Here is a 26,134-nt window from a genome sequence, read left to right as displayed (position 1 = left end):
GACTCTCAGGAACATTTCATCTGAGGCCAACGGGACACTTCCAGCCTTCAGCAGAACCAATCGGTACCGGCTGAACCAATGAACACAGCCCAGGTCCAAAACAGCCCGTTGGATGCAGACGCTTCAGGTTTCTCAGGAGGAAGCAGAGCAAAGTGTTCAGCAGAAAAACCGGGTTCAGTCCATCCTTCACTGGACTCTGGCCAGTTCTGGTTCAGTCCATCCTTCACTGGACTCTGGCCGGTTCTGGTTCAGTCCATCCTTCACTGGACTCTGGCCGGTTCTGGTTCAGTCCATCCTTCACTGGACTCTGGCCGGTTCTGGTTCAGTCCATCCTTCACTGGACTCTGGCCGGTTCTGGTTCAGTCCATCCTTCACTGGACTCTGGCCAGTTCTGGTTCAGTCCATCCTTCACTGGACTCTGGCCGGTTCTGGAGCAGTCCATCCTTCACTGGACTCTGGCCGGTTCTGGTTCAGTCCATCCTTCACTGGACTCTGGCCGGTTCTGGAGCAGTCCATCCTTCACTGGACTCTGGCCGGTTCTGGTTCAGTCCATCCTTCACTGGACTCTGGCCGGTTCTGGAGCAGCCAGCATGAACCTGTGAGGTGTTTTCCAGCTGTTTTCTGGTAGAACCTCTGATTGGTGGTCCTCTCATCGTTGTGCGGCATGAATTCAGACTCCGCCCCTTTGGTTTCAGAAACGCTGATGTGGATCCTCCTGCTGATGCCAGGAGTTCCTGCCTCTGCCTTTAGGGGGCACATTTCTCTCCCTGCTCGTTTTGTCTACGCTGTCTCACAGTGACTGACCTTTGACCTTACTCTTGATCGTCAGACATTTACATGAGGAGAACCTGAGGGTCTTCAGGTCATGAACTCCAGAAAGAGAAGAAAACCTTTGACTTTCAGATTCAAGTCAAAAATATTTGCATATTTTTGATGTTATGTGTAACCCTTGTTCTATCCTAGGCACTTTAACGTTGGGAGGTGGGTCATCTAGACCCACTAGACAGTGCTCTGAACCTTTTTTCTTCAATGATTTGTGATCTTCACTGGTGTCCATGGATTCCATGAAATCTTTCCACCTTTATCCACCTTTGTCATGGTAGGAGAACATAGAACCAACTCAGAACCACCTGCAGGTTTGTGACGCAGCGTCGTGAAGGAACGTTTCCATCATTTCCAGATCAGATCTTTATTTACTTTGGACAACAGATTTTCTAACATGAGAACATGGGAGTTCGGATCCTCCCCCTGAATGGTTCAGACCTGAGGAACGTTGATGTCTGATGTGGGGATTGGAACCAATGTTCATGTTCTCTCAGCTCCGTCCAGGACAGGAACCTGTATGCTGCTGAGATCTGTTGCCACGGTAACCCAAAAGAGGGGGTGGAGTCTAAAGCAGCCAGGCTTTGATTGACAGCTAGAAGTCCCTGCTCTTTGAGACGGGCTCCACTTCCCGCTCGTACTCGATCTCCACGAACGCCCGCCTCTTCCTCCCACGCGCCGCAGATTTGGACGTGGAGGCCCCCGCCTCTTCTTCATCACTGGACTCCTCCTGCTGCTCCTCCCCCTCACTGGACTCCTGCTCCTCCTCGTCGCTGCTCGTCTTGAGCTTGTTCATGTCCTGAAAGAAGAACCGTGACTCAGCTGGAGGTTGAACTTCTTCTGATGGATTCTAAGTTCTTCGGCGTCTGACGACGGTCCCGTGGTTCCAGAACAACCGCCTGAACCCGTCTGTGGACTTCCTCACTCGGTCCAAATACCAGAACACGGTTGGTTTACCTCAAAGTCGCTCAGGTCACTCTCCTCCACCTCGTCCTCTGCGACAAACTCCCGCTGCTCCACTTCCTGTAAAAACGTCACACCCTTTCAGAATAAAGCTCTGGTCAAACAAGGAGGCAGACTCTGCAGCTGCATCACCTCCTCAGCCTCCTCCTCCTCTGACTCAGACTCGCTTTCGTGGTCCTGCTGCTCCAGGGCTTTGTCGAAGGCGTGGACGGGGAAGTTGTAGATGTCTCCGTACTGAAACGAGAAGAGACGTGAGACGGCGGCGGAGACGGCGGCGAGGCGTTCAGGGGTCGTCGTACCGTTCCCTGTTTCAGCCGCTCCAGCAGCTCCTTCTCGATGGCGTTGTCCAGCTGAGCGGCGATCAGGGCTTTCTCCTGCAGAGGAAAACACGCGTTCACGCCCCCTGCTCCACTCAGGCCCGGTTCTGGACCAGGAGACCACACCACTCACCTCCTTCCTTTTCTCCCTGCTCTCCACCTTCCTGCTGAGAGGAACCAGCTTTCTCCTGAAAACAGAAACGGGTCAGACGGAGAACTAAATCGGAGAACGGAGCCGGGCCGGGCCGAGGGACTCACTGCCTCTTCAGGACCAGTTTGCGCATCCGGATCAGGTACTGCGTGATCTTGGTGAAACGTTGCTTGCATTTGTGTCGAATGAACCGAGGCCAGTAAATCAGGTTCTGGTCGATCTGTTCCAGAGCCTTTTCGTAGTTCTTACTGAGCTTCACCTGCAGAGAAGAACCAGCAGGAGTTCTGAGGTCAGTCATCTCCAGAACCTCTGAGGGTCCATCTGTCACTCTGAGGGTTTGAGCAGAAACTGAAAACTAGATTTCATTGTTAGAATGTTGGGACAACTTTTGTCCTTAAAGGGGCGACAGTGGCTCAGATGGTTGAGCGGGTCGTCCAATGATCGAAGGGTTGGCGGTTCGATCCCCACTCCCACCAGCCAACTGTCGTTGTGTCCTTGGGCAAGACACTTCACCCTCCTTGCCTCCAGTGTGGCTCCACTGGTGTGTGAATGTGTATGAATGCCATGGTGATGGTCAGAGGGGCCGTAGGTGCCAACTGGCAGCCACGCCTCTGTCAGTCTGCCCCAGGGCAGCTGTGGCTACAACCGTAGCTACCATCACCAAGTATGAATGAGGAGTGAATGAATAATGGACACAATGTAAGCGCTTTGAGTGTCTGGAAAAGCGTAAATAAATCCAATCCATTATTATTTTTATAAAGTGAAATAAAAAAGTGATTCACTTCGTCTACATGGAACCATCGGACTAACCAGAACCGTCTGAAGCCCAAAACTAAAAATATTGTAAAATCATTGGGAGGTGGGAACTGATGATGTCACTTCCTGATCAGATCCAGAACCCACACATCTGCAAAGGTCTCCTGACCCATCAAATGCTCAGTCTGGATCAGACGCAGGGCCGAGTCCAGGAGGTCTGGCAGGAGAACCGGAGAATTCCTCCCAGAACTTGAGGAGACGGAGGCTGGAGATCCAGAATCTACCAGGAGGTTCTGCAGCCTTCATGCTGCTCTCTGCTTTCATCAGTGGCTGTGTTTGCGTGGACCAAAGTAATGGAATGAACTCCTGATCAGAATAAAAATGCGTCATGTAAACACCGTTCAGAATACTCTGCTCCATCAGACTCATCCGGATCAGCATTTCTTTGTGATTGAGATGGGTGGGTTCTGCTGATTGTTGACCTGATGGTGGTGCACATAAAGCGTTTATTCTGACCGTGGGTGATTCCTGCTCTGGTTTAGGTCATGCATAGACGATGTGGCTCCAGAGGAGGCTTTGGAGCACCAACAGGACCGGCCGCCCGCTCCACCTCAGCTAACCGTGTCTCTGAGCAGAGCAGCCAGACTCGTAGCTTCGTGTTTGCGGGCTGGGGAGGGTCCTTTGTTAGGGCGTGGCTCCGGAGGAGGCTTTGGACCGCTGCAAGTGCTGCTGGACTCCGTAGAACCGGGCCTCAGAGCAGAGGAGCGGCTCTGGGACGGTGTGTGAGCTGAGGGAGGCGCCTTTGAATGCAGAGATGCTGCTCGGTCCTGAGAAACCGTGGAAACAATCCTGTGAATTCATGTTTCCAGGCGTGTCCAGACGGAATAAAGGTGGATGTTATTCCCACATCCGGAAGTGCGTGTTGTTAGCACGTATTAGCCTAATCCTAAGGCTTCTTCCAGCTCCGTTCCACCAAGAAGAAATAATAAAATGATGACAGGCACTTCATAATAATCCTAACAATAATACAATGACGCGTAGAAGATCATCTGGCTCTATGCTGCAGGTTTCTTTGTTTACTACAGAACTCAATATTTCTTCTTCTACGGCGGTTTCCAGTATTTTAGAGAGTTCTGCGCATGTCCAAATGATTTATTCTGACTGAAGGTGTGGCGGATGGAAACCTTTGTTCTAATCAATAAAGTTCTACACAGTTCAATTCTAATCCGATCTTTGATCCGATCAGAGATATTTTGCACATAGAACCGCGGATACTGTTCATCAATGTTTTCTTTTTAGTCGTTTAGAATCCAGTTAAAATGACAATAAATGAGGGCTGTGGTGCAGAGGAGCGGTCAACCTCTCAGGCTTGATTTGACTGGTTGAAGGTTTGATTCATGCCTTGGCTGCCGATGTGTCGTTGTCTTCTTCTCTTCCTCTAGGCGTTTCCCTTCAGGGTCTCCACAGCCAATCAGCTTCCTCCGTCTGTCTTCATCATCATCTACCAGCAGCTACCTTCATGTCTTCTTCATCATCTACCAGCAGCTACCTTCATGTCTTCATCTTCATCTACCAGCAGCTACCTTCATGTCTTCTTCATCATCTACCAGCAGCTACCTTCATGTCTTCATCATCCTCTACCAGCAGCTACCTTCATGTCTTCATCATCATCTACCAGCAGCTACCTTCATGTCTTCATCATCCTCTACCATCAGCTACCTTCATGTCTTCATCTTCATCCAGAATCCTCCTCTCTGGTCTTCCTCTAGACCTCTGGCAGCTCTAGACTCAGCATCCTTCAGTCTCAACCATCTCAGTCTGGCTTCATCTCCAGAACCTCTACCATGTCCTGTTCCTCTGATGTCCTCCTTCCTGATCCATGCTGAACCTCAGCATCTTCATCTCTGCTTCCTGTTTTTCCTGATATTTTACTTTTTGATATTTATTGAGAGAACCGTCAGCAGCCTCATCAACTCTGTCCGTAAACGTCTCCAGCTCACCTTCTCCCACATCCTGGCGGGAAAAGCCGCTCGCTCGATCACCTTCATGTAGAGGAAGCACTGACCTGAAACACAAACAGGAGTTAGGGAGGAGCCCAGGAGGCGCAGCGGCAGGTGGAGGCGTGGCGTCACCTTTCTCCTCCCTGATGGTGGCATATTGACTGTTGGAGAGGGGGCAGGACGAGCGGTTACACAACCCCGTGATGTTGAACTCATTCCTGCAGAAGTTCTGGCTCTTGGTCCTGGACGGAGGAAGATGAAGATCAGAGAGGAAGATGAAGATCAGAGAGGAAGATGAAGGTCAGAGAGGAAGATGAAGGTCAGAGAGGAAGATGAAGGTCAGAGAGGAAGATGAAGGTCAGAGAGGAAGAAGATGAAGGTCAGAGAGGAAGATGAAGATCAGAGAGGAAGAAGATGAAGGTCAGAGAGGAAGAAGATGAAGGTCAGAGAGGAAGATGAAGGTCAGAGAGGAAGAAGATGAAGGTCAGAGAGGAAGAAGATGAAGGTCAGAGAGGAAGATGAAGGTCAGAGAGGAAGAAGATGAAGGTCAGAGAGGAAGATGAAGATCAGAGAGGAAGAAGATGAAGGTCAGAGAGGAAGATGAAGGTCAGAGAGGAAGATGAAGGTCAGAGAGGAAGAAGATGAAGGTCAGAGAGGAAGAAGATGAAGGTCAGAGAGGAAGATGAAGATCAGAGAGGAAGAAGATGAAGGTCAGAGAGGAAGATGAAGGTCAGAGAGGAAAATGAAGGTCAGAGAGGAAGATGAAGATCAGAGAGGAAGAAGATGAAGGTCAGAGAGGAAGAAGATGAAGGTCAGAGAGGAAGATGAAGATCAGAGAGGAAGATGAAGGTCAGAGAGGAAGATGAAGATCAGAGAGGAAGAAGATGAAGGTCAGAGAGGAAGATGAAGGTCAGAGAGGAAGATGAAGGTCAGAGAGGAAGATGAAGGTCAGAGAGGAAGAAGATGAAGGTCAGAGAGGAAGATGAAGATCAGAGAGGAAGAAGATGAAGGTCAGAGAGGAAGATGAAGGTCAGAGAGGAAGAAGATGAAGGTCAGAGAGGAAGAAGATGAAGGTCAGAGAGGAAGATGAAGGTCAGAGAGGAAGAAGATGAAGGTCAGAGAGGAAGATGAAGATCAGAGAGGAAGAAGATGAAGGTCAGAGAGGAAGATGAAGGTCAGAGAGGAAGAAGATGAAGGTCAGAGAGGAAGAAGATGAAGGTCAGAGAGGAAGATGAAGATCAGAGAGGAAGAAGAAGGTCAGAGAGGAAGATGAAAATCAGAGAGGAAGAAGATGAAGGTCAGAGAGGAAGATGAAGGTCAGAGAGGAAGATGAAGGTCAGAGAGGAAGAAGATGAAGGTCAGAGAGGAAGAAGATGAAGGTCAGAGAGGAAGATGAAGATCAGAGAGGAAGAAGATGAAGGTCAGAGAGGAAGATGAAGGTCAGAGAGGAAAATGAAGGTCAGAGAGGAAGATGAAGATCAGAGAGGAAGAAGATGAAGGTCAGAGAGGAAGAAGATGAAGGTCAGAGAGGAAGATGAAGATCAGAGAGGAAGATGAAGGTCAGAGAGGAAGATGAAGATCACAGAGGAAGATGAAGGTCAGAGAGGAAGATGAAGATCAGAGAGGAAGAAGATGAAGGTCAGAGAGGAAGATGAAGATCAGAGAGGAAGATGAAGGTCAGAGAGGAAGATGAAGATCAGAGAGGAAGATGAAGGTCAGAGAGGAAGATGAAGATCAGAGAGGAAGATGAAGGTCAGAGAGGAAGATGAAGGTCAGAGAGGAAGATGAAGGTCAGAGAGGAAGAAGATGAAGGTCAGAGAGGAAGATGAAGATCAGAGAGGAAGAAGATGAAGGTCAGAGAGGAAGATGAAGATCACAGAGGAAGATGAAGGTCAGAGAGGAAGATGAAGATCAGAGAGGAAGAAGATGAAGGTCAGAGAGGAAGATGAAGATCAGAGAGGAAGATGAAGGTCAGAGAGGAAGATGAAGATCAGAGAGGAAGATGAAGATCAGAGAGGAAGATGAAGGTCAGAGAGGAAGATGAAGGTCAGAGAGGAAGATGAAGGTCAGAGAGGAAGATGAAGATCAGAGAGGAAGATGAAGGTCAGAGAGGAAGAAGATGAAGGTCAGAGAGGAAGATGAAGATCAGAGAGGAAGAAGATGAAGGTCAGAGAGGAAGATGAAGGTCAGAGAGGAAGAAGATGAAGGTCAGAGAGGAAGAAGATGAAGGTCAGAGAGGAAGATGAAGATCAGAGAGGAAGAAGAAGGTCAGAGAGGAAGATGAAGATCAGAGAGGAAGAAGATGAAGGTCAGAGAGGAAGATGAAGGTCAGAGAGGAAGATGAAGGTCAGAGAGGAAGAAGATGAAGGTCAGAGAGGAAGATGAAGATCAGAGAGGAAGAAGATGAAGGTCAGAGAGGAAGATGAAGGTCAGAGAGGAAAATGAAGGTCAGAGAGGAAGATGAAGGTCAGAGAGGAAGATGAAGATCAGAGAGGAAGAAGATGAAGGTCAGAGAGGAAGATGAAGATCAGAGAGGAAGATGAAGATCAGAGAGGAAGATGAAGGTCAGAGAGGAAGATGAAGATCAGAGAGGAAGATGAAGGTCAGAGAGGAAGATGAAGATCAGAGAGGAAGATGAAGGTCAGAGAGGAAGATGAAGATCAGAGAGGAAGATGAAGATCAGAGAGGAAGAAGATGAAGGTCAGAGAGGAAGATGAAGGTCAGAGAGGAAGAAGATGAAGGTCAGAGAGGAAGAAGATGAAGGTCAGAGAGGAAGATGAAGATCAGAGAGGAAGAAGAAGGTCAGAGAGGAAGATGAAAATCAGAGAGGAAGAAGATGAAGGTCAGAGAGGAAGATGAAGGTCAGAGAGGAAGATGAAGGTCAGAGAGGAAGAAGATGAAGGTCAGAGAGGAAGAAGATGAAGGTCAGAGAGGAAGATGAAGATCAGAGAGGAAGAAGATGAAGGTCAGAGAGGAAGATGAAGGTCAGAGAGGAAAATGAAGGTCAGAGAGGAAGATGAAGATCAGAGAGGAAGAAGATGAAGGTCAGAGAGGAAGAAGATGAAGGTCAGAGAGGAAGATGAAGATCAGAGAGGAAGATGAAGGTCAGAGAGGAAGATGAAGATCACAGAGGAAGATGAAGGTCAGAGAGGAAGATGAAGATCAGAGAGGAAGAAGATGAAGGTCAGAGAGGAAGATGAAGATCAGAGAGGAAGATGAAGGTCAGAGAGGAAGATGAAGATCAGAGAGGAAGATGAAGATCAGAGAGGAAGATGAAGGTCAGAGAGGAAGATGAAGGTCAGAGAGGAAGATGAAGGTCAGAGAGGAAGATGAAGATCAGAGAGGAAGATGAAGGTCAGAGAGGAAGAAGATGAAGGTCAGAGAGGAAGATGAAGATCAGAGAGGAAGAAGATGAAGGTCAGAGAGGAAGATGAAGGTCAGAGAGGAAGATGAAGATCAGAAAGGAAGAAGAAGGTCAGAGAGGAAGATGAAGATCAGAGAGGAAGAAGATGAAGGTCAGAGAGGAAGATGAAGGTCAGAGAGGAAGATGAAGGTCAGAGAGGAAGAAGATGAAGGTCAGAGAGGAAGAAGATGAAGGTCAGAGAGGAAGATGAAGATCAGAGAGGAAGAAGATGAAGGTCAGAGAGGAAGATGAAGGTCAGAGAGGAAGAAGATGAAGGTCAGAGAGGAAGATGAAGATCAGAGAGGAAGAAGATGAAGGTCAGAGAGGAAGATGAAGGTCAGAGAGGAAGATGAAGGTCAGAGAGGAAGATGAAGGTCAGAGAGGAAGAAGATGAAGGTCAGAGAGGAAGATGAAGATCAGAGAGGAAGAAGATGAAGGTCAGAGAGGAAGATGAAGGTCAGAGAGGAAGAAGATGAAGGTCAGAGAGGAAGAAGATGAAGGTCAGAGAGGAAGATGAAGATCAGAGAGGAAGAAGAAGGTCAGAGAGGAAGATGAAAATCAGAGAGGAAGAAGATGAAGGTCAGAGAGGAAGATGAAGGTCAGAGAGGAAGATGAAGGTCAGAGAGGAAGAAGATGAAGGTCAGAGAGGAAGAAGATGAAGGTCAGAGAGGAAGATGAAGATCAGAGAGGAAGAAGATGAAGGTCAGAGAGGAAGATGAAGGTCAGAGAGGAAAATGAAGGTCAGAGAGGAAGATGAAGATCAGAGAGGAAGAAGATGAAGGTCAGAGAGGAAGAAGATGAAGGTCAGAGAGGAAGATGAAGATCAGAGAGGAAGATGAAGGTCAGAGAGGAAGATGAAGATCACAGAGGAAGATGAAGGTCAGAGAGGAAGATGAAGATCAGAGAGGAAGAAGATGAAGGTCAGAGAGGAAGATGAAGATCAGAGAGGAAGATGAAGGTCAGAGAGGAAGATGAAGATCAGAGAGGAAGATGAAGGTCAGAGAGGAAGATGAAGATCAGAGAGGAAGATGAAGGTCAGAGAGGAAGATGAAGGTCAGAGAGGAAGATGAAGGTCAGAGAGGAAGAAGATGAAGGTCAGAGAGGAAGATGAAGATCAGAGAGGAAGAAGATGAAGGTCAGAGAGGAAGATGAAGATCACAGAGGAAGATGAAGGTCAGAGAGGAAGATGAAGATCAGAGAGGAAGAAGATGAAGGTCAGAGAGGAAGATGAAGATCAGAGAGGAAGATGAAGGTCAGAGAGGAAGATGAAGATCAGAGAGGAAGATGAAGATCAGAGAGGAAGATGAAGGTCAGAGAGGAAGATGAAGGTCAGAGAGGAAGATGAAGGTCAGAGAGGAAGATGAAGATCAGAGAGGAAGATGAAGGTCAGAGAGGAAGAAGATGAAGGTCAGAGAGGAAGATGAAGATCAGAGAGGAAGAAGATGAAGGTCAGAGAGGAAGATGAAGGTCAGAGAGGAAGAAGATGAAGGTCAGAGAGGAAGAAGATGAAGGTCAGAGAGGAAGATGAAGATCAGAGAGGAAGAAGAAGGTCAGAGAGGAAGATGAAGATCAGAGAGGAAGAAGATGAAGGTCAGAGAGGAAGATGAAGGTCAGAGAGGAAGATGAAGGTCAGAGAGGAAGAAGATGAAGGTCAGAGAGGAAGAAGATGAAGGTCAGAGAGGAAGATGAAGATCAGAGAGGAAGAAGATGAAGGTCAGAGAGGAAGATGAAGGTCAGAGAGGAAAATGAAGGTCAGAGAGGAAGATGAAGGTCAGAGAGGAAGATGAAGATCAGAGAGGAAGAAGATGAAGGTCAGAGAGGAAGATGAAGATCAGAGAGGAAGATGAAGATCAGAGAGGAAGATGAAGGTCAGAGAGGAAGATGAAGATCAGAGAGGAAGATGAAGGTCAGAGAGGAAGATGAAGATCAGAGAGGAAGATGAAGGTCAGAGAGGAAGATGAAGATCAGAGAGGAAGATGAAGATCAGAGAGGAAGAAGATGAAGGTCAGAGAGGAAGATGAAGGTCAGAGAGGAAGAAGATGAAGGTCAGAGAGGAAGAAGATGAAGGTCAGAGAGGAAGATGAAGATCAGAGAGGAAGAAGAAGGTCAGAGAGGAAGATGAAAATCAGAGAGGAAGAAGATGAAGGTCAGAGAGGAAGATGAAGGTCAGAGAGGAAGATGAAGGTCAGAGAGGAAGAAGATGAAGGTCAGAGAGGAAGAAGATGAAGGTCAGAGAGGAAGATGAAGATCAGAGAGGAAGAAGATGAAGGTCAGAGAGGAAGATGAAGGTCAGAGAGGAAAATGAAGGTCAGAGAGGAAGATGAAGATCAGAGAGGAAGAAGATGAAGGTCAGAGAGGAAGAAGATGAAGGTCAGAGAGGAAGATGAAGATCAGAGAGGAAGATGAAGGTCAGAGAGGAAGATGAAGATCACAGAGGAAGATGAAGGTCAGAGAGGAAGATGAAGATCAGAGAGGAAGAAGATGAAGGTCAGAGAGGAAGATGAAGATCAGAGAGGAAGATGAAGGTCAGAGAGGAAGATGAAGATCAGAGAGGAAGATGAAGATCAGAGAGGAAGATGAAGGTCAGAGAGGAAGATGAAGGTCAGAGAGGAAGATGAAGGTCAGAGAGGAAGATGAAGATCAGAGAGGAAGATGAAGGTCAGAGAGGAAGAAGATGAAGGTCAGAGAGGAAGATGAAGATCAGAGAGGAAGAAGATGAAGGTCAGAGAGGAAGATGAAGGTCAGAGAGGAAGATGAAGATCAGAGAGGAAGAAGAAGGTCAGAGAGGAAGATGAAGATCAGAGAGGAAGAAGATGAAGGTCAGAGAGGAAGATGAAGGTCAGAGAGGAAGATGAAGGTCAGAGAGGAAGAAGATGAAGGTCAGAGAGGAAGAAGATGAAGGTCAGAGAGGAAGATGAAGATCAGAGAGGAAGAAGATGAAGGTCAGAGAGGAAGATGAAGGTCAGAGAGGAAGAAGATGAAGGTCAGAGAGGAAGATGAAGATCAGAGAGGAAGAAGATGAAGGTCAGAGAGGAAGATGAAGGTCAGAGAGGAAAATGAAGGTCAGAGAGGAAGATGAAGGTCAGAGAGGAAGATGAAGATCAGAGAGGAAGAAGATGAAGGTCAGAGAGGAAGATGAAGATCAGAGAGGAAGATGAAGATCAGAGAGGAAGATGAAGGTCAGAGAGGAAGATGAAGATCAGAGAGGAAGATGAAGGTCAGAGAGGAAGATGAAGATCAGAGAGGAAGATGAAGGTCAGAGAGGAAGATGAAGATCAGAGAGGAAGATGAAGATCAGAGAGGAAGATGAAGGTCAGAGAGGAAGATGAAGGTCAGAGAGGAAGATGAAGGTCAGAGAGGAAGATGAAGGTCAGAGAGGAAGATGAAGGTCAGAGAGGAAGATGAAGATCAGAGAGGAAGATGAAGATCAGAGAGGAAGATGAAGGTCAGAGAGGAAGATGAAGATCAGAGAGGAAGATGAAGATCAGAGAGGAAGATGAAGGTCAGAGAGGAAGATGAAGGTCAGAGAGGAAGATGAAGGTCAGAGAGGAAGATGAAGATCAGAGAGGAAGATGAAGGTCAGAGAGGAAGAAGATGAAGGTCAGAGAGGAAGATGAAGATCAGAGAGGAAGAAAATGAAGGTCAGAGAGGAAGATGAAGGTCAGAGAGGAAGATGAAGATCAGAGAGGAAGAAGAAGGTCAGAGAGGAAGATGAAGATCAGAGAGGAAGAAGATGAAGGTCAGAGAGGAAGATGAAGGTCAGAGAGGAAGATGAAGGTCAGAGAGGAAGAAGATGAAGGTCAGAGAGGAAGAAGATGAAGGTCAGAGAGGAAGATGAAGATCAGAGAGGAAGAAGATGAAGGTCAGAGAGGAAGATGAAGGTCAGAGAGGAAGAAGATGAAGGTCAGAGAGGAAGATGAAGATCAGAGAGGAAGAAGATGAAGGTCAGAGAGGAAGATGAAGGTCAGAGAGGAAAATGAAGGTCAGAGAGGAAGATGAAGGTCAGAGAGGAAGATGAAGATCAGAGAGGAAGAAGATGAAGGTCAGAGAGGAAGATGAAGATCAGAGAGGAAGATGAAGATCAGAGAGGAAGATGAAGGTCAGAGAGGAAGATGAAGATCAGAGAGGAAGATGAAGGTCAGAGAGGAAGATGAAGATCAGAGAGGAAGATGAAGGTCAGAGAGGAAGATGAAGATCAGAGAGGAAGATGAAGATCAGAGAGGAAGATGAAGGTCAGAGAGGAAGATGAAGGTCAGAGAGGAAGATGAAGGTCAGAGAGGAAGATGAAGGTCAGAGAGGAAGATGAAGGTCAGACTGAGGTTGGGGCTTAAAGGCCCGTACACACCGGGACGAATATTCGCCAGCGTTTTTCGCCACGTTTTTTGTGTTCACACCCAGGCGATTTTCGCTGACGATGAGCCGAGTGAACATGCAATTTCATTCCCTGACATTAGATGGCGCTTAATGTAAAACAGAAATACTCCTGTACACAAGGTGGCGCTGCGCAACTTTACGCTTCTTAAAGTCGCTTTTCACTCAGAAGAAGAGAGCAAGTATTTACACGCTTGTCAGAATCAAACAAAGAAAACATGAATATTTCAAGCACCAGTAGCTCCAACTGGTGCTTGGTTCGGGGATGTTTTAGAATGTCCGTCATTATTTCTTCGCGGCAGTGTAGACGCTACTTGGCGTCTATCTTCTTCGCTGGTATGTGTGCTCAGCAAGGCAGTTTTGTGTTTGAGCGCCCCCAAGTTGTGTTTTACTGTAACTTCAGAAGCTCCAGACACGTGTGCAAAAGCGCCATTCTCATTGGTCGAATAGATTTCAACGCGACGCGTCAAAAATAAAAAACGAACCCCGGGCGGGTTTTTTTTTTGACGCTTTGACGCGTGGTGTTTTTTCGCGTTGGTGTGCACACTCTCATTGGTGCCCTTTGTTTAGTCACGAGGCGTTAAACGTCGGCGAATATCGCGGGCGAAATTCGTCCCGGTGTGAACGGGCCTTAAAGCTGAGTCTTGGTGAAATCACTGACTTGACTTTGAAGGAGCAGAACTGCTTGTTTCCAATGATGTCCCAGATGACCTGAGGGGGGGGGGGGGGGGGGGGGGGGGGGGGGCACAAAGGTTAGACTTTTTAAAGTTACCCCATAACACACACCCCACCCCACCACCTAAAACTAAAAGTTCCACCCCGATCATCTTCTGATCCATTTCCAAAGCCTTCCCGGTCGTGTTTTAATGATGATGATGATGATGATGATGATGATGATGATGATGATTTCAGCAAGAATCTAAAAACCTGTGTTGTTTTCTAGGACATAGTTTCTGTGGAGCAGCAGGAGTTCATCAGAAATTCACGTCTTGGTTTTTGGGGGGGACTGTTAGGGAATGGTAACCCCGCCCACACTTCCCATCACCCATCTGTCTACTCACTCCTGCTAGCTTACAGCCCCACCTTAGCATTTGCTGGCGGTTTCAGCTCAGACATGGGGAAACAGACTTTGACAGTGGATCCATCAGAATGGGGCGGAGCAGGGAGCTCGTGGCCCCGCCCAGAGTATTTTCTAGTCACATTTTATGATCTTTTTCACAAGGCTTTTTTTTCGTCTGCTCCTGATTCACAATGACAAAGTAAATACCTAGAAACGCAACCTTTATCTTATTTTCTTTCTTCATGTCCATCAGAAACATGGAGGACATTTTATCAGAACATGTTAAAAACAGCAAAAACACAGATTTCTTCGGTCTTAATCTTTTGATCCGTCTTCCTATGGACAATAAACATTTAACTTTCTAGATCGTATTTTTATTTTATTTATTTATTTCGCTTAAACGGCATTTCAACTTTTAGTGAAGGTTTAAATATTCATAACGATTATTATAGCTCCAGACTTCGGCTGTTCTGGGGTTTTTGCTACGTCGTCCGTTCGCGCCAGTTTCTCGCCAGACTTACGTCGTCGTGCTGCATTTCCGCTTCCTGTCACGTTTTCCCTCAGAGAAAGGAAACGTTTGATGAATTTTCCTTAAAGATAAACTGATAAAATATGACAGAAACGTTTTACAGGGTTTCAGAAACACATGTACAAAACGAGGGCCGCCATCTTTGTTTAGGCGGATGTGACGTGGCGGAAGACGTCCTTGCATTTTTTTTTTTTACATTTGCATTAAAAAAAACTGGGTGGTCTTCGTTCTAAAGTTCTGCGTATAAAAACGGATGTTTTTCGTTGTTTTGTTCTAATATTGTTTAAGAACTACAAACAGGCTGGACTCTGACCTCATCTGCTCAATAAACTAATAAAATAAGCTGCCATTAAAGGTTAAATGGCTACTAAGTGTCACAGACATGTTTATGTTCGTCACGGCAGCTCCAGTCTGGTTGGTTCTTCATCCACAGATATTATTATATCTACCAGAATGCTGAACGTAGATTTGATTTTAATAACAAACACACAATAATATTCTCTTTAGATGATTTTATTTATTTAATCTATTGTTTGGTGTATTGATTTTTCACATGTAAGTAACTGGATTGTTGACGTTTCCGAGTTCAACAGCCTTTACTCTCAAAATTTTATCATATTTATATTTCTTGCTGTTGATGTTCGTCTCGGTTCAGGATCAGAAGGGCTGAGGCGCTTAAGCGTAACAAGTGAGGCAGCACCTTTCACGAAGGACCGTGAACGCACCAATCATCATTTTCATGAACCGAAGGATCAGTCCGTGAACGCAGCGCTGCGGATCATGTCCTGATGGAGTGGGTTTCTCACCCACGGTTTCATGCAAACACCGGGGTTTGCGTCACGAGGAGGAGGAAAAAACACGATCGTCCTTGAAATGTTTTGTTTTTCTTAATTTGAGTTTTTCAGTCAATTGCAACAACGATCCAAAGTTCGCAGCGCCCAACAGAAATGCATTCTGGGAAACACCGGTACCGCAGAGCAGCAGCGACACCCAGCGGTCTAAAATAATGACTTTCATCTACCGGGTCGACGCAAACGTTTATTGTATAAAATCCTTTGAGTTTTTAGACTTTTTAGAAGAAACATTTTTTTGATCAAATATAAACATACTACAAAACGTGAGAAAATGATCATCATGAAACTCAGAAAATTATTATACATTGAGTTACAACCTCAGTATGGTAGATTAAAAATTATTATTTAGATAACCTAAATGTCAAAAAAATCATTGTCTCAGTTTGCTGAAAGTTTGTCTACTTCAACCCTTGTGACCCCTATGACCGCCCCCCCCCCTTCCATTGAGGTGTTCTCCTACCATGACAAAGGTGGATAAAGGTGGAAAGATTTCATGTAATCCATGGACACCAGTGAAGATCACAAATCATTGAAGAAAAAAGGTTCAGAGCACTGTCTAGTGGGTCTAGATGACCCACCTCCCAATGTTAAAGTGTCCAGGATAGCACAAGGGTTACCCAAAACTACCTGAACCACAGACATTATATTTATATACATATGTTTATGAACTGCGAAAAACACGGACGGGGTGACAGATGGCCGCACCCCCCGGTTGTCACGGTAGGTACCTGCTTTTGTTTCTGTCCATTTTTTCCAGGTGAAATCCATGAAGTCCCATCAAAGTACTGACAACAACAACGTTGCAGGACGGTCCATGACAGGAAGGTCCATGACAGGACGGTGCATGACAGGACGGTCCATGCAGGACGTCCATGACAGGACGGTGCATGACAGGACGGTCCATGCAGGACGTCCATGACAGGACGGTGCATGACAGGACGGTCCATGCAGGACGTCCATGACAGGACGGTCCATGCAGGACGGTTCATGACAAGACGGTCCATGACAGGACGGTCCATGACAGGACGGTCCATGCAGGACGGTTCATGACAGGACGGTCCATGACAGGACGGTCCATGACAGATCGGTCCATGCAGGACGTCCATGACAGGACGGTCCATGACAGGACGGTCCATGACAGGACGGTCCATGCAGGACGGTTCATGACAGGAAGGTCCATGACAGGACGGTGCATGACAGGACGGTCCATGACAGGACGGTGCATGACAGGACGGTCCATGCAGGACGTCCATGACAGGACGGTCCATGCAGGACGGTCCATGACAGGACGGTGCATGACAGGACGGTCCATGACAGGACGGTCCATGACAGGACGGTGCATGACAGGACGGTCCATGCAGGACGGTCCATGACAGATCGGTCCATGCAGGACGTCCATGACAGGACGGTGCATGACAGGACGGTCCATGACAGGACGGTCCATGACAGGACGGTGCATGACAGGACGGTCCATGCAGGACGGTCCATGACAGATCGGTCCATGCAGGACGGTCCATGACAGGACGTCCATGACAGGACGGTCCATGACAGGACGGTCCATGACAGGACGGTGCATGACAGGACGGTCCATGCAGGACGGTCCATGACAGATCGGTCCATGCAGGACGTCCATGACAGGACGGTGCATGACAGGACGGTCCATGACAGGACGGTCCATGCAGGACGGTTCATGACAGGACGGTCCATGACAGGACGGTCCATGACAGGACGTCCATGCAGGACGGTCCATGACAGAACGGTCCATGACAGGACGGTCCATGACAGGACGGTCCATGCAGGACGGTCCATGACAGGACGGTCCATGACAGGACGGTCCATGACAGGACGGTCCATGCAGGACGGTCCATGACAGGACGGTCCATGACAGGACGGTTCTGCAGATCCTGGATCTCACTGGAAGAATCCAGAGATGACCCAGACCAGAGAAGTCCTTCTGTTGGAGCCAGTCTGTTTATGGGACAATAGTTTAGAGTCTTCATTCTCCTGGACATGTTCTGTATCCTGTTGTGGTTTCCTGTCAGAGCTGAGATTGGAGAACCTGGACTGAGGCAGATTCTAGAACAGCAAGAACGTTTACCAAAGAAGACGGACGCTCTTTGACTCTCTTAATGTTCCAGAGTCCACATGTGAAGATGAGAGGGAGTCTTCTGATGATCCAGACTGAAGGTTTTATAACATAATGAATACCAGTGGGTCCTCACATTGTGACATCACAAAGTGAGGACCCACTGGTATTCATGGAGTGGGAGGGGCTGGTGCTCAGAGAGCAGGTTTTTGGAGGAAAACTCAGAAATGTGTGAACGGATCAAAATACGACTGTAGGTTGTTTTTAGTGAGGAACGAACATTTAAAACACTTCAAAAGGCTGAATTTCCATGAAACGGTTCTTGAACATGACCAGGGGCCTGTTTCAGAAAGGAGGTTCAACCAACTCTGAGGTTAAACTTGAACTCTGAGTTGGTCAATCGGGAGATTAACAACTCTGAGTTTTCTGTTTCAGAGAAGCTGATCCGAGTTAGGTCAATCAATTCTGAGTGGACTGATTCGGAGGTGAGCGTGCGCACCGCGACTATAAGATGCCATTATCAATGGAGCGCAGATATCACGAGTCACCATGGCAACCGTGAAAAAAACAGGTCTGCGTATTTGTCTCCAGCTGAACTTGACGTGCTGCTGCAGAGTTACAGTGAATATGAGCACATATTCCAGAAGAAAAGCAACACCGCTGCATCTGCAAAACAGAGACAGTTAGCGTGGGAAAACATAGCTGCTCAAGTTAATGCGCAAGTTTGCATTTAAATCATTGTTATAAAATATTGGCTGTAATAACTTTCTAAATAGCGTACGGTGTGAAATAAAAAATGGCGATATTTATGTGTACTTTTGAAGTGTTATTCCTGGTGTAATTGCATGAAATGCTGCATAGTGTACAGAACCAATCTGGGGGAAAAATGCATTTAACGTCGGTAATGTTTAGAGGACTTTTTTGTTAACCTTCCCCTCTTGCAAACGTTGGTCAGTTTAATATTAATACATGCAATTGTGTTTTTAAAAGTGAACTTTTGTCTACCCTTGTATTGATCAAGTGGTATAGGTTTATATGGGATTAAGAAAGTAAGCAGTGCTCGCAAATTGTTTCCTAAAACTAATTGTTACATTAATCTAATTCAATGTCCCTGATTTCATTTCCATGTAGATGCAATCCTGCAGGAATTAAAAGAACATGGCAGCAGCTAAGAATGAAGTATAAAAACATAATTCAATCAGGTCAAATTTGAGCATGTCATGGATGTAGGCTTTGTTGACAATATTTGAAACATCTACAAAGCAATACATATCTAATGTTGTTTTCATTGTACATATGTAATTGACTGCAACGAAAAACGGTAACGCTCAAACAAAAACGTATGGGGAAATGTAATTCTCTATGAATTAATGCAGCCTCCTCGTCTATTGGGTCCTCCAAAAAAGGACAAGCCATTCTTGTCACTTAGACCGTCTCTGTGTGACGGAAATGTGGGCAATGAAGGTTAAAGCGAAAAATACCGCTTCGTCTTTAAAAAGGGGAGGGGACCGGCAGAAACCTTGAGTTTGGAGAATAAAACCTGCTCCCGACCAGGTTAGGTTCACAGCGTAAGTAACCATGGACACTGACTCCGAGTATAAGTTACCTCTCTTTCAGAAACGGGTTTGACTTACTCTGCTTTCTCTGGTTTAACAAACCTCCCATTCTGAAACGGAAAACCCAGGGTTTCCCTGATTTCAGGGTTAACGCACTCAGAGTTTACACTTAACCTCCTTTCTGAAACAGGCCCCAGAGCTCCCTGATCCGGAGCTGTGATGACGTTTCCTCTGAAGGGAACCGTTCTTCCAGAACTAAACCCGACTACTATGTCTGATAGTGTTGAGCGTTCAGCCTGCGTTCGTTTCAGGAAAACAATGTCAAACATCAGACCTTCACTTCCAGACTCCAGATATTTATTCAGGCTGCATGTTTGTCAATAAACCACAAACGAATGTTCGTCTTTATTCGAGCTCCTGGGATCCTGAAAACGTCCGGAGACTCCTTCAGACCTGGAAATGACCGTCTCTACTCATAAAAAACAAAAACATCCAGATAAATGAGCTTCCAGTCCAGAAAGAACACACATATGCACAGAAGGTTCCAGTTCTGGATCTGGACAGAAAACTCCAGATTCTGGGCTCTAGATCCAAAACGGAGAATAAAGAAACATAGTTTAGGATCAAAAATCTGGTCTGTTTGGAAACCACCAGAGGCCGATCTAGAACCGAGATGCCTGGAAAGACTTTCCGAGAAAGGAAGCGACCGGAAGATTTCTGGAAACATTTGAAGACAGGAAGCATCGTCCAGAGGAGTCAGAAGACCCCCAAACGCCCCCTGCTCTAAGATCCCAGCATTTGCAGAAGGTCCACATGACATGGGGTAGCTCAGCCCCCCAGCAAAGAAAAGCAGGGATGGGATGTGTTCAGCTGCCTCTTCCTCATGGGGGGGTCAGGGTTCTGCAGAAACTCAGGACCCTCAGACGGATGACAGAAGGCTGACGTGGAACTTTGTTCAACAATGTTCTTGGCACCTTTGGGGGGAGGGGGTGCACCGGCTTCCACAGACACCCACCAGAGTCAGAACCGCAATGACTCCAGGTGCTGTGGAGCCCCTACAAGTTTGGTTCTCCAGAGGACGGGTGGGAACCTCCACAGGCCCCTCCCCACACAGGCGGTTGGGGGAGTGACCCGTGTCTGACCCCGCCCGCGGCAGTTCTCTAGGAGGTTTTCACCAGGTCGTAGACGTAGATGTGGAAGTCGTCGTCAAACTTGATGAAGTAAACCGACGGCTTGGCTTCCACCTGGTGGATGACCATCCCCGAGCGCTTCCCTCCGTCCTCTTTGGCGTACTCCACCTGTTTCCCCACCAGACTGTCCACCACCTCGCCGGGCTCCCGCTCTGCTCCCCCCCCCTCATCTGTGGACAAAGACAGGGAGATGGTTAGAGCTGCTCAGGAACCTAAAGGACTCCGGTTTCTGCCTGTTGTAGGTCAGTTGTTGGTCGGTTGTCCACTGTTCTGTCGTCAGCCTGCTTCCAGTCTACCTTTAGGGGGTTTTTGGTCTGTATTCGGTCAAGTTTGAGGTCGTTTATCCATCAGTTTGTGCTCCGTCACTTTTTCTGATTTTCACCCAGGCCTACTGACACTCACTGGAGTCGGGCATGATGCGCAGGTCTCCCTCCTTGTAGTCGTCCAGCAGCTGGTACATGTAGAGGACCGGATCCTTCTCGTAGGTGATGTAGAACCAGGAGGTCATGATGGGGGCTCGGGCCAGAACCATCCCTCTCCACTCCTCTTTTGGCCCCTCCTCTGTCTCAAACATGTGCTCCACCGCCTTTCCGATCATCGTCTCTGCCAGCAGCGAGTCAGTCACACGGGCCGGAGCTGGGCCAATCACAGACAGAGGGGTGTGGCCAAAAGTCAAATAAAGACGAGGATCAAATCATTTTCACTTGAAGACTAAGATCTGAACAGCTGTCCAGTTCATGAGCAACAGCAGACATGGTCTAGGCCTCACCCGCTCTGTCGGGCAGCACCTCCAGCCCCACCACCCGAACGTCGCTGTACAGCTCCAGGCCGTAGATGCAGTCAAAACCGTCGTATTTAATCAGGTAGAGGGAAGGGTTGACTGGGACCTGGTCCAGGACCATTCCCTTCCACTGGGAAGACTTTGCTGGACAGAGAAATGGTGTTTAGCAGGTTTTCTGTCTCCATGACAGTTTCAGGTGAAATACTCAAAGGCTACGTTCACACTGCAGGCTGAAACGACCCAATCCCCATGTTTTTGCCCCTATGTGACCTGGATCTGATCTTTTCATGACAGTCAGAACGACACAGATCCGATTTTTTGAACTGCGACCTCCTTCTGACCGGCAAGGCCACATGAATACGTCATCGATACGCTACAAACATCATCATTCTGCGTTGAAGTAGGCGGAGACGAGAACATAAACATCAACCGTGGTGGACGATGCTGCTGAGACCAGTCAGTGGAAGGGAAGTGAGGTCACCCATTGATTCATATTTGGAGTGACAGCTGTATTCAGGCCAAACTTCAGACCGAACATTTCCAGCTAAATGGCCGAGCGTGGCGTTGAACCTTCCTCGCCATGACTTTTCCCCCTTTCCGATCGTGGTCAGAAGGACGGGGGACAGAAGGTGGATCCTCCTCCGGGCTCACTTCCCCGTTTGGACCCTCAGATTCTCCAGAACGGGTTAATAAAGAGTCCATCGCATTTATTCTGGGGGAAACCTTTTATCACCGTTCTCCTTCGTCCTAACACACAACATGAATGTGCGCCCCCGCTGCCCCCCTCACTCCCTCCAGCGCTCTTCTCCTGTCTCTTACACACACACACACACACACACACACACACACACACACACACACACACACACACACAGATCCCCATTCCACTGCAGTGGGTCCAGATGACCCTGGCTCCAATGCCTTCTTAAAATGAGAAGATTGTAACTTTGCTGCTCCTTTGTGAAAATAAATGTATTAAAAAGAGCTCAGCTGTTGACAACACTGTTGTTGACATCCATGCTAACGTTAGCTATGTTCATAAACAACAGTGACGTCGTTCACCGTTGAGTTCTGCGCATGCGGGTCACTTCTGGGTCATTCCACGGTCACACAGGAGATCATAAAAGTTCACATTTAATTGGAAATTAAGCCCTGCAGTGTGATCGTAGCCCAAGTCACTTACTGCCCTCCCTCCAGGTGTGCTGGATCCTGCAGCCGACCAGGTTCCCTCTGGGCGCAGCCAGAGTCTTACTGGGACCAACGCTGGTCCTGAGCTTCCTAAAAGACGGAGGAAGAAGCAGACGATGAAATTGAATCCACGCTTTTGTGTGAACAGAGCTCACGTTTCAAATGTGAGCATCACTTCTTCACTTCATAGAAAAAGGAGCAGCGTCACCACTAGAAGCACTGGCACCGCTTTCTTACACCTTCATCACCGAATGTGTTACTTAACAAACTACTCTTCATCTTCCTTTTGAGCTGGGTTTGGGTCATGGGGGGCAACTGTCTCTTTAAATAGGTACAGACCTCCCAAAAAACGGTGGAAGTAGTTCAAGTTTCTTCCAGATGGCCTGAATTATAACAAACCCTCCCAGAATTCCTTTCTGCTGCTGGATGTCAGCTGCTCGTCTAACCGACAGCTGATGGTCACCAGACGACCACCAACAGCTGAACTACGTACTTGTGCGGGTTCTTCTTCTTCATCATGTTTGCAGAAACGCCTGGCTGTCCTGAAACACAAACAAATGAAGTCAGCTGGGTGTGGCCACATGAGTCATGACCATGGGGGGCGTGGCCACGCATAGCACCAACATAAGAGCCGTGGCCATGCATGTCGTCATGATGAGGGGTGTGGCCCCTGAAAACATTTTGGGCGGGATGGGGTCTTCACTGAGACAATCATGGGCAGCCCTGACCGGTCAGCTGCCTCTGTCCTGTCGGTACCTGACCCAGCTCTTTCTCTTGCAGGGCCAGCGCCTGGGTGCTGACTTTGTGGGCCTGGTGGTCTTTTCATGCAGGGGGAGGGACCCCTGCCCTGCTTTCTACTGGACTTCCCGGGGAGTGAGCGGGTGGGCGTGACGCAGGTCTCCCTTGGGGTGCACCGGTCCGTGCCAGGACTTGGGGTGGGGGGATGCCCAGAACCCCTGGGTGGCGGTGGGCCGCCTGTCCGGGCTGGAGGGCTTACCAGCAAGAGGGGGACCTGAACTGGGCACCCTGACCCGGCCCAACAAAAAATGCATCTAAACATAATTAATATAAAATTTAGCCTCAAATCCAAAGGGGGTTTACATAAATAAATGCCTCCCGTGTCAGAAGATCCATAAACCCTGCTGTAACAGTAACAGCTGTCCAACACAGGAGGCCTTCAGCGTCGATCCGTTTGCTGCTGGACAAGTAAAAAAAGATGTTGGCTACTTTAAGCGACAGCCCAACATTAAGCCGTCTGAACGTCTCCATCCATGGAGAACATTTCCATGCAGAACCCGGGGGGGGGTACTTACCCCCTGAGGCTGACGGGCTCCTGAAGGGCGTCTTCATTCATACAGCTGTAGCAGCTGCTTGGAGGAGATCCTCACCAGCCAACAGAGTGCAGGATGAAAGGGCGGGGGCAGGAGACAAGGGAAGGGTGGGGAAAGGAGGGAGGAGGTGGGGCTTATGCTGAGCTCCTGAAGGTGTGCCGCCAGGACAGGTATGGACCAGCAGCAGGAACAAAGCGCCGGCCCACAGACTTCTGACCCTGAGAAGGAACATCAGGGGTTAGTCAAGCATAGCACTTTATTTCTAGTCTTCTGGAGCCGATGCAGGTCCAGACCTGCTGTGGAACAGGTCTCCAGGTCGGACCTGATCAGAACCTACGGACTCTGGTGGGCCCAGGCCTTGGACCAGGCTGAACTTCCACAGGTGTTTCCTGCTTCTGCTCCACATTTGACGAGTGTGCTGCTGACAATGAGAACAGGAAGTGGTGCATGGCTGCGCAGACAGCAGTTGCCCCCTGGTGTTGCCCCTCAGAAGTTGCTTCTTTTAAACCACAGCGTTCATCAAAACGGCTCAACAGGAACTAAAATCAACAACTGAGCTGGAGCCTGTGAGGCAGGAATCCTACATCCTTCAGGTGTCAGCAGAACATGAAGACCACCAACACCTGAGGGGCAGATGAGGCAACCCGCCCAGGTGACATGGGGCAGGTGGATCTGCTCTCAGCTCATCCTGAGTCACAGGTGATGAAGGAGTTCATCACTCAGGTAAATTCACTCAAATATGTTGACATCTCTGTTTGGAGCCATGAAACATTTCTAAAATGGAATCCATCTAACGTCTACCCTTCCAGTTCTAGGGTTGGGGGCCGTTATTTCAGGTGTGTAGCTCGCTGCGTCTGATTAGCAGAGTGGGTGTGGCCTCTGATGACGGGCGCAAATGAAAAGATTGAAAACAATTCACTATCTTCCCTTAAGGTTTAAAAATGGGTTGGTGACCTCCAACCATCAGAGGGTCTTTGAGGACTAAGATCAGTCGGATGAGAAGAAAACGTCAAACATGGAATATTTCAGAGTATTATTGACGGTAGAAAGCAGGCATGCGCGCCGTGTGACCTAGCGTAGCTACTAGAACGTTCTGTCTGAGCTACACGCCAGGCTGCAGCGTCCTCTCCTTCTTACAATTAGCATCACTAGATCAGTGGTAGTATCCATGCATACAAATCTAGTGATAAAATAGTCCAGTTTTTTCTTTAACCCGCTTCTTGATTTTTTTTAAATCCATGCAGTACAAGTTGGGACATTTTCCGGATGAAATTTGTGGTTCAAACTTCTCGTCAGCTTTCTAAGGTCAGATGGTTGGTGTCTACTTTTGATACTTTTGATACTCCTGCAAATTTCATGATAACAAACCGTCAGCAGGTACTGTTTTGTGTTTGCAAGCCTCTGTGTCCAACAGAGGACATGTGGTCATGTGACCGGTTTAGAGTAAGCTGATTGGCTGCAGACAATGTCCACAAACATAAAGGAGCAGATGTAGCTTAAAGAAATACTTTTAGAAGGTGGTATTTTCAACAAAATAAGTGTTTTGTGACGGGTTTAGAAGATGAATGAATGAATGAAATGAGGCCCACATGTGGTCACTTCAAACGCCATAACTTATTTTATGACCCATCTGACTGATCCTTAGACCATTAGAAAGGTTTCTTTAAGCCCTTAACGGTGACAGAAAGATCAGGGCAATCCAATGAATTTGACATATTTGGTCCCCTATAAAAAGGGCGGCTTTGTGGTGTAGTGGTCGTCCGGTTCAAATCCCTAGCTGGGTTCTTCCTGTGTGCATGTTCTCCTGGTTCACGGGTTCCTCACAGTCCAGAACCTGCTGCATGGGTTGACCGGTGATTCTAAAGTGTCCTTCAGGTGTGAAGCAGTGGCTCCACCGTCTGTGGACAACTCTGACCCCTCACTGGGATAGGCTCCAGCAACCCCGTGACGACAAAGGAACTGAAGGGCCAGACGGTGGACGGCCTGAATGGTCGGAATGAGGAAAACCGGTTCCAGACTCCTGCAGGGGATCCGGGGGGGGGGGGCTCTCGCTCCCTGCCCGCGGCCCTGTGGGGGTTGGAGCCGGCCCTGCTGGGCTCCGTTTGGGATTTTCCTCCCCTGCGTACTCGCGGTTTACGTTAACGGCGGTGGAAACAGCCGCCGCGTGACTGGGATGCCGGTGCGCAGACGGAGGTCGTGGCTCGCTCGGTGACCTCAGCACGGACGCTAAAAAAGCGTAAATGTGCGCAGAAAGCGGCGTTCCTTCCGCAGACGGTGGCCATATTGCGCCAGTGTTTACAAACGCTGCTGCGAAAAGGCGCAAACGAACAAAGGAGGGAGGGGGCGGGGTGGAGCACGCGCAGGTCGCTGTTGTTTTGTGGGGGAAACCGGACAAACGTGTCGGTAACGGCGTCGGGGACGCGGTCACTTACCGCACAGCGATCAGCGGCGTCGCATAATCCCGCTCTCCGCCGCAGGTCGATCCGCTCTGCGTCCGTCGGGGCTCCGCTGCGTCAAACCCGCCGCCCTCAGACCTAAGAAAGGCGGGAACGTGACTGCCCTTCAGAATAAAAGCATCCCACCTCTGTCCGTCCAGGACAGGAAACTCTTCGTTCCTGCAGTTTGGCGCCATCACACGTCAGAGGATCATATCAGTGTTTCTCAAAATGTTTTCCCAAACCTTCAACCATTCAATCCTTTCTGTCCTAAACAATTAAGGGCCTTTGCTTTTTAAACTAGTGAAAACAACATTGTCATACCGGATTGAGGTGAAAAG

General features: G+C 48.0%; 2 protein-coding genes and 1 non-coding gene across 3 annotated transcripts; all 3 read right to left on the bottom strand.

Annotated features, from left to right (window-relative positions):
* Nucleotides 1-1,173: 1,173 nt before the first annotated feature.
* Nucleotides 1,174-14,551, bottom strand: mak16 (MAK16 homolog (S. cerevisiae)). Its single transcript, XM_023958092.2, has 10 exons — nt 14,365-14,551; nt 13,445-13,494; nt 5,142-5,251; nt 5,010-5,074; nt 2,361-2,512; nt 2,236-2,290; nt 2,085-2,159; nt 1,918-2,019; nt 1,780-1,845; nt 1,174-1,621 (listed from the first exon to the last, which is right to left on the bottom strand). Exons 1-10 carry the CDS (start codon nt 14,377-14,379, stop codon nt 1,418-1,420), a joined length of 894 nt encoding a protein of 297 aa, XP_023813860.1. The 5' UTR covers nt 14,380-14,551; the 3' UTR covers nt 1,174-1,417.
* Nucleotides 14,552-15,027: 476 nt separating this feature from the next.
* LOC111947952 (small nucleolar RNA U13) lies at nt 15,028-15,125 on the bottom strand. Its single transcript, XR_002873930.1, has one exon. It is a non-coding gene; the product is annotated as a small nucleolar RNA U13 (small nucleolar RNA).
* Nucleotides 15,126-19,860: 4,735 nt separating this feature from the next.
* On the bottom strand, nt 19,861-25,828 carry spinb (spindlin b; the record flags this gene model as incomplete). The annotated part of the gene is given in 7 exon segments (NM_001104793.2): nt 19,861-20,228; nt 20,461-20,694; nt 20,828-20,983; nt 22,023-22,117; nt 22,521-22,569; nt 23,341-23,576; nt 25,791-25,828. Coding segments are annotated over 6 exon segments (771 nt in total). The 5' UTR covers nt 23,378-23,576; nt 25,791-25,828.
* Nucleotides 25,829-26,134: the final 306 nt, after the last annotated feature.

Source organism: Oryzias latipes, chromosome 9 (genome assembly GCF_053564925.1).
Source record: "Oryzias latipes strain Hd-rR chromosome 9, Olatipes_Hd-rR_3.1".
NCBI lineage: Eukaryota > Metazoa > Chordata > Actinopteri > Beloniformes > Adrianichthyidae > Oryzias > Oryzias latipes.
This window is presented reverse-complemented; position numbering and strand designations above follow the sequence as displayed.

What these genes read in the sequence shown, in the direction of transcription:
- mak16 (XM_023958092.2), bottom strand. An exon ending in TTCTGCTCCTTCAAAGTCAA is followed by an intron (nt 5,252 to 13,444) that starts GTCAGTGATTTC and finishes TCCTCCGTCCAG; the next exon opens with GACCAAGAGCCAGAACTTCT. An exon ending in AAACTGGTCCTGAAGAGGCA is followed by an intron (nt 2,291 to 2,360) that starts GTGAGTCCCTCG and finishes TTCTGTTTTCAG; the next exon opens with GAGAAAGCTGGTTCCTCTCA.